We start from the raw sequence: 15911 nt of genomic DNA, 5'->3' as shown, positions 1-15911 counted from the left end.
AATCCTGGATGCGTTCAGTCTAAAGCACTTCTGTTTCCGCATAAAACACTATTTAAACTCCTTTTCTTTGCAGTGGGATTTTCTCTTTAACACGGGAGCCTATTCATTTATATACTGGTCATTCCAGTCTGATTTTCTAAGTCTTAATTTAAGTTTCAATCACTTTACTTTTGAAAAGGCTTTTCTAAATAAATAAATTAAATGAAGCACACACATTACATCATTTCAGTGAAATCTCTTAATCCTGCATTACAGAGCTCTAAAGGTGCAGAAAGCCAGTGCAAACGCTAAAGCACTACTCTTGTCCTGCTCAGGACCTCTGCATGGCCATAATTCCATCCTGACTGCTTGTAAGAGAGTATATTATTCTTACTGGACGAAGGTTTTATTTAACTCTAGAAAGATCAAAAATGATTTGGCTCTGTGCAGCGCAGGTTGTTAGTTTGCAGTAGCTTGGTGGTACTTGCGCTAAGAACTGCATTAAGCAAGTCACCACCAGGCTAGTTCTTCTGTTAAACACTTAATGCACCTCCTGTTTTGGGAGGTGCAGGACAAGAATCCTTCCTTTAACCTCTCCTAGCCCAGACAACCCCCTCCCCACAAGTACTAGTTGCACTGAGTTGGTAGGGTTACCAGCTTTCTAATTGCTGAAAACTGGACCCCACTTCCTCCTCCCCTCCCCATCGCTGGCTGCTGTCCCCACTCCCTCATGCCTGGTCACTGTATCCTCCCCCCCAAAAACCCCTCCCTCTGCTCTGGGCTGGGAGAGGAGTTTGGCAGCAATCCATTTGAGACAATCGCAGGCTCCTTGTTCATTAATCTGAAAAGACAGGACACAAGTGCCATGTTAGAGTGGAGCCCAAGGACATATTCCAGTTGGAGGCCTTATTGTGCAAAAATTGGCTGTGTAAGGAGTGTAATCGAAGCTAGTGAGACTACTTGCGTACAGATAGAATGTGTGATAAGGCCTCTATAGCATGTTTTCCAAAGTCTCCAGTGACGCACAGCAGGGATTAGGTCAGCCCAGTATCTCAAAGTGGGTCGACATGCTCTGTTGCCATAGTTAACTAGGTCTGACTTTATGCTGATTTTAGTTAAATTGGTGCAACTTTGTGTGATGCTTTTAAATTGATTTAGTCCTGGCTGATACCAGTTTTAGCTTGTCAGTAAATTTACCAGTGCGTGCTAAATAGAGAGAACAACTTTCCACAGATATGAGTGTGCCTATTCTGGTTCGACTAAATAGATTTTTAAACTGGTTTGTTTAAACCAGAGCAGTTTTTGGTGTGCAGACAAGCTCAAACCTTCTGTGGTAACTAACCCAAGGTCTGTATCAAGAAACAGTATTTTCTCTACTTCTTTATGCAATTAGGAAATCAGTGGTAGAAGTATTGAGCCAAAAATAATTGTAGAGAGATGCAAAAACTGTTGTAAAACCTGCCTGGAATTGCAAATAAAGTGCAAGAAAGAGGGAGGTGTATGGAAGGATTTTCTATGCAATTTTCCTACTGGGGGGGGGGCCTTGGTGTTGAGGAGTGCTTCGTTTCAAACAAATGCAATTCACCTGGTTTAATAGTTTCTCTTGCCAACTTTTTAAATTTTCATTTGTGACTTCAGGGCTCATGGAAGGTCTCATATTGTCAGCCCTAGAGATTGAAATCTCATTACAGAGCAGGTACAGCATGGAAGTGTCAACTTCTCTTCTAGGACAGGAGGGCCAACTTTGAGAGAGGAAGGAGTTCATTCTGCTTGGTCCGTTTGGTCCTTGATCTCTCTGGGTATGCCTTCACTGCAAACTTAGCCTGGGCTATAGCTCGGGTGTTGCCTCTAACCACCCTTCCACCCACACAGAAACACCTCTCACATGGGCTCCAGGATGCTTTTCGGTGCTAGCAGGCACAGCTGAGGGGAGATGCTTGAGCTCAGTTTTCCTTTAACCCCAGGCTGGTATTCCACCTGCTTTGCTGTGAGAACACCCAGGTGCTGTTAGTCCTCCAATCTATCCTACCATTCCACCTGGACTGCACTTTCTTGTCTAAGTCCTCCCTTCTTCTGCACTGCACTTTAACCTCACATTTGCCTGCTTCATTTCTGCTGCCCTTCTGCAGCATTTGAACAGAGATGCTACCCAAGAAATCCTTTTCAAAGTTGGCCACCACCTTCTGGTAAAGCTGTGGTGAGCTATCGGTAAGAGCCATGAGAGCATTTCTGCACAGGAGCCAGTGAAGGACAGACATTTTCCTTCAGTACACTGTGAATAACTTAATGGAGTGGCCCAGTAAAATGCACTGCTAAGAACCATGAAATAGCCTAGAAATCCATCCCAGCACATGGGCTACTACCGCACCGTTGTGGATGCAGCCACACAGGTAGTGCTTTGTAGGAGGGATGCTCGCAAGCCTGAGCTAATCTTGCAATGAGGACACAGCCTCTGAGACTAAGAGGGCCACTTCTGGGGTTTTTTAATGTGGATATTCATCTCTTGGGAACTGGACAGAGACACATGGCACCAGAAACATCCTCAGATGGTAACAACTTTTAGTCTGCACCTGAATTTTTGAGGTAGAGGTGAAACATACCATTGAAACTTTCTATCACCAATTCGTATCCAGTTCTTTCTTGTCAGTTGTCTGCTGCAAAACAGTAATCTGTTTAAATGATCTCTACCTCCCAACTCACCTGTTCATTTAACTTAATCCTGCAGTGAAGTTGTCATGTTGAATGTAGGACCTCAAAATTAATTTACAAGCCACAAGCTCAGGGTTCCGACTCCTCTGTGGGATCCAGGGCAGGGAAAACTGCATGATGAAAGGAAAGGCGGCTCTTCAAATACAGAGCTTCAGTAATCAGCAAGTGCAAAACGCAGCCTTTTGAAGTTGGTTGAGCTCTGCTTCTTGTGCACAGGTTTGTTTGTGTGAAAATCCCTCATTCATATTCATACTTGGATTGTATACCTATTTTGTGCTTTGTTTCCTGAGTCTGAAAGCAAATAGTTGCTTCCTGATGAGTCTTCCAAGGCTGTTGCTTAAAATATGCATGCGCACACATGCCCACCCACCATTGTGGCCTAAGAATCGGTAGGGTTTTTTTTTAAATGTGCTCATGAGGAAGTTATTAATTTAAATACGATTATTTCTTGAGTAAGATTAAGCCTTGTGGAATTAGCATGTCTCTGTAATTAACATGCTAAAAACAGGTCTGTTTGTTTCTCTTTGGGAAATGAATTAAAAATCAATTACACACCAGTCTCAAGGGTGTGAGGCTCCATTATTATCTTTTTGTATGAAAATAACAGAGTGACGGTTTTTAAATGAGGCACTACAGAAATACTGGTTTTGTTCTTAACCATATTTTATTCAAGAAATCAGAATATTGCTGCCTTTGAGCCAGATGAAAATCAAGGGGGAGAGTTTTGCTGTAACATAAACATTTATCATTGTTTATTCAGATTTATATCATAAATAAGAGGGTCCTAGCCAAAACTCTTGGCACCTCTGCCACAAATTAGACATAAAATTAAATTACTGCTGTCAGACCCGAATCCCTAACAAACACAGAACTCCCCTTCCCCCCCCCTACAAATCTACACCTCATCCTCTGCAGCAGTCCATGCAAATTACTTCTTGTAGTGTGCACTGAAGGTCAACAGACCCAGGTTTGGTTGGTGGGGGAGGGTATGGAGCTCGTCTCAGAGCTGAAGGCCCCTCATGGAAAGTGCTCTTCAGGTTCCCTCTTAAATCAAGGGAGAGCCAGCTTTGCTCATGGCAACGTTGGCAGTATGGCATGAGGAAAGATGTTGTCTCAATTAGAAAGATCTCAGGCCATTGGCGGATTTACAGGCCAAAGCAATCACCTTAAACTCAGTCCGGAAACCATTAGGCAGCCAGCGCAGACCACAGAGCGGTGGTGTCACACAGTGCTGCCGAGAAGCACTGCTTATAAACAGGTCACCACATTCTGCACCATCTTAAATTTCTGGATTGGGTTATGGTGTCAGCACATCTTCGTGTAAATCACTTCTATTCTACAGGAATCGGAGTAGAGGAGAGGTTGCTCTGGTTTTGGCCTCATGAGGCCCATGTTGGCAACTTTCCAGGAGACCATGGGCTGCACTGATTTTGTATGAAATGGAGCCAATTGCAGCTACGATATGCAGTGTCCAGACCATGTGTCAATATAGACACATGGTCTGGACACTGCATATCTTAGCCAGGTTTTTAACAAGCTCCTATTGCAGCTGTCAGAGATGGTTTGGAAGCTGTCTGGATTTTTGTCAAGTGTGGGGCAGTCTCTCCAGTGAATGGGGTAAACTCTGGAGTGCTGTGACCGTCTGCTGGGTTGGGTTCCAAGCATGAAATTGCATTGGAATTTCTTCCTGCGGTGTGAGGTGGGGAGAAAAATGACCAGGAGTTCTGTTCAATTACCAGAACTGCTTGGTGATCTGTCGCTGCCAGTGCCCCAGTTGCCTTGAGCACCCTTGCTCTGCAAGAATGTGTAATCTAGGCTGTATTTGCACTTAGCTCTGTGGGGCAGAGGAGTTGTTCATTTATATTAACACTTCTGTACCCTTCTGCTGCCTCTTGTTTTTCACTTTTGGATATTGGAAAGTTATGGGGACCATAAAACGACTAGAGACCATGGCAATGTAAACTACAAGATTATGCGCAGACTGTGTTATAAATATAAGGAATCAAACAACCGACATTAAATTGAGGTCATTTATCTACTCAGGAATGATTTGTGATGGAACCTAAAATAACCATTACAGCAGCTACACAAAATTTGTCTTTGTCCGCTGTAGAGAAGTCTGATTAATAGTTTGTGTTTAGTGGCCCTGCTGATACAAAGGAGGTTTCTGATAGTATGGTGAATCTACTTCTTCCATATACTTGTCTCCTGATTATAATTCCGCCTTGCCAACTTAACTGAGCAAATGGCTTAATTGTTGGGTTTTAGTCTGGTTCTAGGATAAATTACCATGAGGATAATTTTCTAGTGAAAAAACTGTCCAAATTAAAGTACTCAGTGGAAAATTATAGATGAATGCAGTGGTGGAGGAAAGGTTTTGTAGTTTCAATTGTGAACTGTTTTGGGCATGCTTGTTTTGCGTGCAGCACCTAGCATAGAAGAACCATGATCCTTGTTTTGGGCCTCTAGGCACTACTGCATTTTAAATAATACAAACTTATTTGGACGCTGCAACAGCTATTTGATAGCACTAATACGTTTTGGAGAATCTGGAGTACTTTTGACCTTCATTTTTGTGTGATGAAGTATTTTGGAAAGATTTTGACCAATGAAAATAGCCATTTGACACTGTTTACAAGATTTCAACAATAACAGACCTAATCTAATAGCTCTAACTTAGATTGTAAGATCTTTGGAGCAGGGAACTCTGGCTGTGTTTGAAAACTTCATGGACATATATGGCATTATACTAGTAATAAATCTAGATTCATAAAGTTATTGCAGGATCCCTTAACCCCAATCACTCTAGTATTATCCAATGACCATAGTAAAATAAGATTCTGTTTTATCAAATTTTGCAATTTCTGATTAAAGGTTAGCAAGCATGACTTTTTTTAAATAAATGAAAAATGGTCTTATAAAATTGGAGCTAAACTATTGCCTTTTCTCCCCCTTCTTTCTTTCTTTATTTTTCTTAAAAAAAAAAAAAAAAATCCTTTCATCCTTTTCCCAGGAATTCTCATCGAGTACGGAAAGTCTTGATAAATCATTCTGTTCCGTAAGTTTGGCCAGTTTTGTTCTAGTGGCTGGGTTGCCTGGCTTCCTTATTTTACAGCAGCATTTCCTCTGTGTCCTGGATTACTAATCTCTGGTCACCTGGCAATGGCCCTTAAACAGCTCTGATATTAAGCCACTCCATGTAGAACACTGCATTGCAAGAGCATTTCGATGCCAGCATTTTATGCCCAGTGCATGCATTCTATTGGCTGAGTCCTCTTGAGCTGTAGCAAAGTTCTGCTATCCTGTCTTACGCAGAAGCAAAACAGAGAAGTTGATAACATTTTGATCTGAAAATTAGAATATTTGTCCAGTTTATGCTTTTCAGTAGGCTGCAGTGAAATACAAGTTATACAGAGCTTTGGGAATTTTTGCTTGTACAATTTTGACTAAAGCAAACAAGAAGTCATGAGGGGGCCTGTAAGTTAGATATTGTAATTCGTCAATAAATACCCAGCTATGGAGATATAAAAAATTTAAAGCTTCAATGCAGGTGAATAACCTGGTTGATGATACTGAATTTTGAATACTCATTCAAACCCGTCTGTGTGTGTTCTTCCCCCTAGTTAGAGGAAATGCTGTTTCCTTAAATTTTCTTACAAGTTGTCTGCCAGATGGAATTTAATTTGCTTTTTCCACAAAAATCAGTTTTCTGTCTGTTGAAATTACTTTAGATCAAAACTGATGTTCCCTAATAATTCTTCTCTTATTATGAAACATTTTTCATTTTTAATCAAGGGCCTCTCTCTCTCTAATTTGTACCATTTTCCTAACAGTGCACATTCTCACTTTGGGATTCCTAATTGGCTTCCCATGTATTGAATATGTAGTCCATGATCAAAAATCACTTATCGAGAGCTGTGGGGTTTGTCTTTTTAATATCATTATTTACAGTATCTTACATACCATTGTGTTAGTCAAATAATTTGAATAATGTTGAATTCCTCCTGTGTAAATGAGGTCTTTGAAATGTACCTGACTGTATCTTGTTCCTCTGAGTAGATTTGAAGTCTTATCATGTTCTAGGATTAGTTCCACAGTTGCTGTGTGTGAAACGGTAAGAAAAGGATGGTAAATGAAACCTTACAGTGGGCTCATGAAGTGACTCAATGCTGTTCTCGTACAACCAATTTAGAAGCAACACACTGAACTGGGTTGGCATTTATTGATATACTCAGCCGACCTTAAAATATATGCCAAGGATGATGGGGTGTTCTCAAGAGCCAGTGCTGAGAGAAGTGGTGACTGGGAGCCAGGACTCCTGGGTTCGGTTCCTAGCTCTGCCACTGTGTTGCCGGCACAGAGGGCCGAGGACAGCAACAGTGGGGGTTCGTTGCCCGGTGTGCGCCGCACTAATTAACACACCAGGGTGGAGAAGCAAACCAAGTTTATTTGAGCCCAAATAAGGTGCAAGGGAGACATAGCAATCTCAAATCCTGCACACAGATACAAGCCGTTTTTCTCTTCTTATACATGATTTCAGCTAAGCATTCCCCATTACCCCCCACACTCCTCCCCCTTACCCCCCCGCTTCCCCCTCCCGTCTATTCCCATGTAGCAAATACACTTTGCAATAGCAATTACATTAAGCAGTTAAGTCATACTTGGCAAAAACCACTTTAGCTCGTTAGTAACTCTTCTGTGAACAGGTATCTTGTCTCACTGTTATTCTGCCTTCCCTTCCTCCTCTTCAGCCAGGTGCAAGCAGGCCTTATAATTGCCTCCTGGTATCAGTGTTGCACTGATAACTAGCTGAGGTCGATTAAAGTTTAGCTTGAGGCCCTCTAGGCATGCGTAGAATAACGTTGGTTCATTCAGGCCTAATACAGATGCCTGATGCCACCAACAACTGTATTGCTGCATGACCTTGGGTCACTACATTGTTCTGTTCCTTATTTTGTCTGAAAAAGAGGCTAATACTTAAATACCTCCACAGCGTTGTTAGAAGGGTTAATGTTTGTAAAACCCTTCAGATCCTTGGATAGCAGGGGCTGTAGAAGAGCAAAATGTTTTCTCTATTTTATAGCGATAGTTATGTTACCTTCATATCAGTGATTTCAGTTTTATAGTTCTCACATCACTGTTGCCTGAAGCTTGTGAGATCCACTTACAGTTTAAATGCCTGTTCTGTAACCGGAAGGGACTCAGTGTGGTGGTGGCTTCTGCCTTTCTCCCTCAGGAGAGAAATCTATTCTTCAGGCTTCACTAACCGTGGTTATTCATGTCATGCTTGAACATGGCAGACCTTTATTGTAGCCAGTCAGACTCTTTGCAAACATTTATGTCCTAGTTATAAACCAGCTGCAAACACCTGTGCCTAGCTAAATTTCCTAGGACTTTATACACATGCACATGTATGAGATAAGTGGTATTCCTCATAATTAACATTTTTAATCTTGAAATCTAGTGGCAGCGTACAGCTATCTGGAAGAGTCCAGATGCCCTGTAGAACATCCGTTCTAGTCTATGCACCATTGCTCTATTTCTGTAAAGGCCCATGGCCTGCTGCTTGTGCTACACGCCATCTGTAACTATTGTCTAGCTTTCAGTGCATCAGGTAGGAGTCTCCACCAGTTTAGTAGTGGAAGTGAAAGAACATGTAAGATATAATGAGAAACTGGATATAACTGAGATTCTGCCGGGTATAGCTGTGAGACAGCACCTGTGGTGTTGCTCTTTTCTGGGACCAGAAAGATATAAAGTGGAGGGAGCTCAGAAAAAAAGCAAAGAAATGTGGTGAGGGAGACAGGAAGGGGGTTGAACTGAGGAAAGACTAAGTGTGAGGTCCGTATAGCCTGACTAAGTGGGATCATAGCAATCTACAAATGTTTGAATACACACGCCAAGGAGCAAGAGAGAGGAATTGCTTAGAGTGTACCGAATGGGATAGGGCTCGGATGGGGATATGGGGATGATATTGGAGACAAAGAAAGTATAGATGGAACATCAGGAAATGCTTTTTGACAATAAGATCTCTTAGAATTTGCAGAACATAAGAACGGCCATACTGGGTCACACCAAAGCTCCATCTAGCCCAGTATCCTGACTTGTAACAGTGGCCAATGCCAGGTGCCTCAAAGGGAAGTGGGGAGACCTCCACTGCTTGGGACACTAAAACTAAACTGGGCAAAAGCCCTGGGGAAGGGACAACCTTCTGTGCAGGCTGAGAGGCTGGAGTAGATGGTACTCATGTGAAATTAAAGATGAAAATGACCTATGATTCCTTACGGAAGGAACATGCTTATGAGAGGACAGTTGCTAGAATAGGCGACCCAAGCACTGCTCCCCAAACCATTTTCATTTTCATCCTAACTCCTGAGCAGACCACAGGGCTTGCTCCAGATCAGACCAAAATTATTTCCCCCCCCCCCAACCTGAGCATAGCAAACGCCTGATTCTGATCCCTGCAAGGTATTGTACTGAGTGACCTTAGGATGCCAGTTATCTGGGCTGTTTTTATAATTGGAATAAGGCCCATCGTGGTTATTCAGCAGTATCCAGACCTAAAATGTCATGGTTTAATTTAGATAGATTTTTTTCAGGGGATGGAGTGATTTTAAAACGTCATCAGTTAAATGTGGTGCTGTAATATCAAGTAAGCGTTTATATTGGCCAAGAGAGTGCTAGAGTGATACTTAACTATGCTGAGAACCTGAATGAAGGAGTAAGGTTTCACCTCCACCTCTCTCTGCTTGGCCTCAGAAGTTAGTTTAATGTCATGATCCAGTGTAAGGTAAGCTTACTGTTTACTTTCTGATGCTGGAATGCAGGTCTGCATAGGCTTAATTCAATCTGACGGACCTTTCTGCGGTCCAGTGTCTGTTATATAGAGATGGAGCTTAGGTTGCTGGTACCATTCAAGGTCAGTGACAGTGTGGAATCCAGCTGGGTGTTTAAATTTTCCAAAATGGCCTCTAACAGGACACAAGGTTATGATTGAGATATACACAGTATGGAAAATTAATGAGCTGCTTGGCGCTCAGGAACTTAGCAATAACAACCAATAGGGAGGACATTTCCTGGCAGTTCACGACTGCCTGGAGGAGTTGAGGGCCTGAGGTTGCTCTGAAGGTCCATAATCCAGACAAACTGCCAGGAAATGTCTATGCAGTGTTGTAGCCATGTTGGACCCAGGATATTGGAGAGACAAGGTGGGGGAGGTAATATCTTTTATGGGACCTACTTCTGGTGGCGAGAGACACAAGCTTTCAGGCTTATGTGGAGCCCGTCTACTGAGAGCCTAGAACTTCTGAGTTCTATTCCTGTCTGACAGTAGCTTTGTGCAAGTCCACTTCCCTTCTCTCACTCTGCTTCCCTCTTCCGAAAACAGGGATGATATGTAACTTTGTAAATGCTTTGAGCTATAGATAAAAAGTGATTTAAGTGCCAAGCGTTAGCTCACTTGAAGGACTGTGAAGCTTAATTGGTTAATGTTTGCGAAGTTCTTTGTCAAGGAGAAACATTGTATGAAAAGTATTAAACAGTTTAAAAACCAGGAGAATACAAGACGTTGAAGTGATGAGCTGAATTGTGCGTTGCCATAGATGTACCAGTGCTCTCTTCTTAGCAGATCAAGACTTGAACAGTCCTCTTGAGGAAAGCAGGGTTTCACTCTTAGCATGCTGTTATGTTTATGCAGCTCAGAGTTCCATTCACTAATTCTCCTATTGGACATGATCATAAATCACTACTGCAGTAACTAGGTTTTACTGAATACCTCACTAGCGTGTGCAGTGCATGAAAGTTTCAATATGCATAAACTATGCTGCTCGATTTTTGTATGTGAAATTATCAGCTGCACACACGCCAAAGATGAAAATTGACTTGAGCCGTGAGGCACAACGAACTTTAAAATAGTATCAATAATCATAATAAGCTATTGCAGCATTTTGGGGTTTTGGTTGAAACAGCCCAAAAGATTCTGGGGGGAAAGTGGATGGCTTCAGTGTCATGGATACTTCTGGAGGGTTAGAATATTTGTTTTGACCAGTGTGCACGTAGCCCTGCAGTGAGTATGTTAGCATCAGTGTGGTGGTCGGGAACAAGAAGGAACAAAGTTACCAGAAGTGCGGAGAGGTAGTTTTTGGATAGTGGAGTCAGGATGCCAGTCTGAAAGGTAGCATACAGACAGGGTCATTCTACTTTGGATGGAGATTGTTAAAATAGAAGATTGGACCTACATGATGTAGTTCTGATGGGTGTATGCTAAAGGACCTAACATCGGATGGCGCAGAGTTTTTAAATATTCATTCTATGCCTGGTGGTTGCAGTTGATCCTGCTGCCTTGGATGCTATGCAAACATTTCCTCCTATCGCAAGGACACCTGTACTTTGTTAGCCAGCGTAGCTTAGTGAGGGAAAGCTGCTGTCTTCAGGAGGGTGACTATTGACTGCTTTACAGAGTGAGGTGCTACACTTCCATCGAAGCATGAAAGCTTTTTGATGTGGACTACAGTCAAAAACTAAACCCCTCTGCTCTTACAGAGGATGGAAAAGGACATTCATGTTAACTAGATGGCTATTTTTCCTTTTTACCAACTTCACTTAGTCTTCCATAGTTCTAAAAGGTGCTCTGTTATAAATAAATACCTTTTCCTTTGCTCTCTTTTTCCCCTGCTACATAGCTTTTGCATGTGCATTTCTAGCATGATTGGTGATGGGGGCACTTCACAGCTTTTAATTCTGTGTCTTTAATGGCAAAATTCAACCATCAACTTCTACCATTTCAAGTTACAGTTCTGCTGCTCAGAAGGAGTAGAACCCTGTTTAACCTGCAAAATACAGCAGACACATTCACAAACGTGTTGATGGTTAAAAGCTTTAACCTGCACTTTAAGCTTGAAGTTTAATCCTACCATAAAATAGTCAGAATTCTGAGAAATATTCCCCAGATTTGGACTTAAACAATCCAACCCTGACAAAGTAACTGTGTGAGGCTGGTAGAATTAGAGAAAAAGATCTGGGCTCCCTCTAATGGCTCTCAAGGAGTAGAGACTTTACACTGGTGCCAGATCTGTGCTGTTGCAGATAGATGAATAAGTGAACAAAAATAACCATGGTAAATTAGCACCACAGTGGGATTGTGGCGCGAAGATTTTTATCCCAGTGGAAATGGCCAGTTGCAAGGTGAGTGAAATGCTCTAGGGAGGTTCTTGTGTTCAATATACATATTTTTTTTTTAGTGTCCTGTTTTACAGATGGTCACCTGCTCCTTATATTCACAAGAGCATCAGACAGGTAGTAGAAGCTTTTCTTCCATGTGCAATTTATCCCAACGATTTCAGACTGACTCCTAATTGTAGAACTGTGGGTATCTTACACACACAACTGTTGCCTTAACTCTTTTCTCTCGCTTCCTTAAAACATTTTAGCCTGTCAGACTTGCCCCAGAGAGAGAATTCATCAAATCCCTGATGGCCATCGGGAAGAGACTAGCCACTTTGCCCACCAAAGAGCAGAAGACTCAGCGTCTTATCTCGGAGCTGTCTTTACTTAACCATAAGCTTCCAGCACGCATCTGGCTTCCCACAGCTGGCTTTGACCATCATGTGGTGCGGGTGCCCCACACCCAGGCGGTGGTGCTCAACTCCAAGGACAAGGTAAGAGTGGCCGAGCAAGGAAGGTTAATTCTCTTGAAGCATTGTAAAATTAGCACTTCCCTTAAAAGCTGACTTCAGAGAACCCAACGTGAAGAGCGTAGCTCACTGCATCTTCTGGATATTAAGCTAAATAAATAATCATTCACCTTCTCTTAACCAGGCATAAATAAGATTCACCTGGCAGGGTCTGTCGTCACCATATGGTACAGAGATGTAGCAGGTAGAGCAGCACATAGCAGCCATGTTGCTTCCCTGTTATCATTGTCTGGGCTGCATCACTTGGGAAGGTCAAGGACTCGAGAGGTAGGAAGAGGAGTCCATGCAAGGGTAGATGGGAGGGGAGAGTCCAGAGTAGGCTTGAGCGAGAGGAAGTTTTCTAATGTTAGGTTTGAAATGTTCCTGGATTTCATGTCCCTCTGAGCCACCTTCAAACCCTAGCAACAGCCCTTCAGAAAAAGAGCCAAGTTTAATGGTGGCGTGGTTTCAGTGCTGTGTGATAAGGACTGGATTTCAGGGGTACTGAGCAGCATAACTCCCGTGGAAACAAATGGGACCTGCAGGCATTCAGCATCTGAGAATCCAGCCCAATAATGTCAGAAAAATCGACCAAAGATATTAGGGTAACATTCAGAGCTGGGTTATATCTAAGCTACTGGCATCTGGGGCAGAATATAAGGCCACTCTTTTAAAGGGTTGTTTCTGCATGGCTTTGAGCGCTCTGGCAAAGCTCTTAAGCACGCGAGCGCTCCCATTGACTCCAGTGACACTACTCACATGCTTCAAGTTAAGCATGTTCTGATGTGCTTTGCGAGGTCGGTGCCAAAATGCCCAGTACCTTGCAGGATTGAGCCCTCCAAGCTCAACGTTTTTTCTTCCAGTGGTTGTAAGTTAGTTTTGCATTGATGTGAATGTTACCGATGTCTCTGAAACATCAGAGTAAAATATGCACTTTGGTGCTACTCAAGGTAATTAGCATCTGACACTAAGCAGATCTTGTTCCATTTACCTTACTCTGTGCACCTGTGCTTGTGCACTAAACAAGCTGAGATACTTCTGGTTTCAAGATATTGCAATATTATTTTGTTAGATCCTCTGATTTTCAGTATCAATACAAATGACTATAATCCCCTTCCTACCTTCATCTGGAATGCAAATTAAAGGTATATTTATTAGTTACATACTTTAATCACCGACCAGTGATGGTACCACTGAAAATTGTAGAGAGAGCAGCAGGATCTAGGACTCAGAGTCAGGAACTCCCAAACGTGGCACTAACTTGGTCTGTGACACACAAACCTCTGTTTTCCCATTTGTAACAAGACTTAGCTGATCCCCAGAGTATTTGGAAGACAGATTATTATTAGTCACAGGATTATGGTAGCAAGTATGAGTCCTAGTCCTGGACCAAGACTGAGGAGAAGGGACCAATCTAAGGATAAGATGAGACAGCAGGTAGATTGATTGATTGATGTTCAGGGTGGTTTGATGATGGAACAGCTAGATACTGGCCAGTGTTAAAAGTAAACTGCAAAGCAAGAGAGAAATGAAGGACTCAGATCCTGGCCAGTGTTTAAATTGTCGCCTTGTGTCAGTGACATTTGTGTTTGCTTCCCTCAGGCTCCCTATTTAATCTACGTTGAAGTACTTGAATGTGAAAATTTTGACACCACTAATGTGCCGGCCCGGATCCCGGAGAACCGCATCCGGAGCACGAGGTCTGTGGAGAACCTGCCAGAATGTGGGATCACTCATGAGCAGAGGGCCAGCAGCTTCACCACCGTTCCCAACTATGACAACGATGATGAAGCCTGGTCCGTGGACGATATTGGGGAACTGCAGGTGGAGGTGAGGCAGCCAGTGGCGCTGGAGCCAAACTCCTTGTTGCTAAGACTAGAAACCCAATGGGGAAAATGAGTCCCAGCCATAGAACCGTGTCCCTGTTGTAAGGGAGAGGGGACATATAGTGCAGTCTGTTCTCAGAGGGACCTACCCTACTCAGACGGCTCCTGTTTTGGTGACTCCTTGCAGCCAGGGAGGTCTGGATGCTGTTCTCTGTGGGATATGCTACCAGCATTAAGAGCAGCCAAAGCCGTCGCTTGAGTGGAATACACAAGGGTTTGCCTCTTTGCCATGCTCAGCATGATGCCTCTGCAGCTTTGTCTGTAATGTCTTACTCCTTCCCTTTCGGTATGTCCCGCAGTGAGAGCTCTGAGCTAGCTGTAGCACGGCTGCATTCTAGAACTAGTTGGTGAACAAGGGATTTCCCGACCGTGATCGTGGTAGGAGTAGCTGCCTGGCTTGTAAAGGAAAGATGTGTGCAAGAGAATTTCTCTTGTGAGCAGCCTTGTGTGCACTGAAAGCTTTTGTACAGTGCAGCACATCCCAGGCACTGAGTGCAAACAGCAACGTGAAATCTTCATCCTAACACATTAAAATGCTGTGGCTCGGAGATCGAAATAGCAAGCCTGCCTGGCGCCCCAGATTCAGATCTTGGCAGGAGAGACTCAGTCATTCATCCCGCCAAGGTAGATAATCGAGTGCTGTGCAGTTCACTCTGTGCCCGTTCTTCTTTTTTGGATGAGACCTTAAAAATTGGGCCCGTCTGCTCTGCATGGCTATTAAAGGTCCCATGGGACACTTCTCATAGCCAGGGTTTGCCCTGCTGTTGGACAGTGTGTAAGCTCACCTCCTTCACCCTAGAAGTGGCTGCATTTCAGTGGCTCTGAACGTGATTAATGGATCCTTTGGACTGAAAGGTTTATAAAGGTAACATTTTTATCATTTTTCACTAAGGAGAATGCTGAGACTTGCTGGTCTGTAACTCAGTCTCGCGTCTCTCTTTCCAGCTTCCAGAGATGCACACCAACAGCTGTGACAATATTTCCCAGTTCTCTGTGGACAGCATCACCAGCCAAGAGAGCAAGGAGCCTGTGTTCATAGCAGCTGGCGATATTAGGTAGGAGTGAGCTTGTGTCGTGGGTGGGAGATTTCCCTTGCTGTAACAGGGATTCTTCAAGACCGCAGAGCTGGAGATGGGTTTCACTGTCTTTATTTAAAACAAGCCTTGGTGTCAGGTGGGGAGGAGTAACACAGGGTATCTCCATTAAATCTCTGGAGAAAAAGCCCGTTAGTCAGTACTCCTCATCTTTCTCACTAGGCCTGAGCATCAAATGCCCTGTATGTTCCTGGACTGGAGGCAGGTGAGGACTGAATAGTGGCTATGTGTCATGGGATGTGCAGTATGAATTAATTTCAAAGCCTCCTCTAAACAGATGCACATATTAGCTGGGTAGGGGGTTCTCTTTCACCTAAGCAAAGTTCAGTGTCAGATCTGAGAATCTTTGAAAACTAGGAGCAAGACCAAAGTCAAAAGGTAAATTCTTCATCAGGTGAGTCAGCTGACCAATTAGTAGCCTTTTGGTGGTATATGTGATGTGAGCGTGTACGTTACAAGAGATTTGATATCTCAGAAGCTAAATAGACTTAGGCCAGGTCAGTACTTGAAGGCACGATCTCCAGGGGAAACATGAGTAGTGCAAGAGCTGGAGTTGATGGTTCAGTCCGTGA

General features: G+C 43.2%; 1 protein-coding gene across 5 annotated transcripts in view; it reads left to right on the top strand.

Annotated features, from left to right (window-relative positions):
- Positions 1-15911, top strand: part of PI4KB (phosphatidylinositol 4-kinase beta) — a 56259-nt gene that overhangs the window by 29758 nt on the left and 10590 nt on the right. For 3 of the 5 annotated variants that reach the window (XM_044991040.1, XM_044991037.1, XM_044991038.1), the window contains exons 4-7: positions 5702-5746; positions 12117-12344; positions 13962-14189; positions 15191-15300. In XM_044991040.1, coding sequence (XP_044846975.1) covers positions 5702-5746; positions 12117-12344; positions 13962-14189; positions 15191-15300 — 611 coding nt within the window. The remainder of the gene's footprint in view (positions 1-5701; positions 5747-12116; positions 12345-13961; positions 14190-15190; positions 15301-15911) is intronic. The other 2 variants (XM_044991039.1, XM_044991041.1) reach the window with 1 other exon arrangement.

Source organism: Mauremys mutica, chromosome 17 (assembly GCF_020497125.1).
Source record: "Mauremys mutica isolate MM-2020 ecotype Southern chromosome 17, ASM2049712v1, whole genome shotgun sequence".
In the NCBI taxonomy this organism is placed as follows: Eukaryota; Metazoa; Chordata; order Testudines; family Geoemydidae; genus Mauremys; species Mauremys mutica.
Note: the sequence above shows the minus strand (reverse complement) of the source record. Positions and strands in the feature narration are given on the sequence as shown.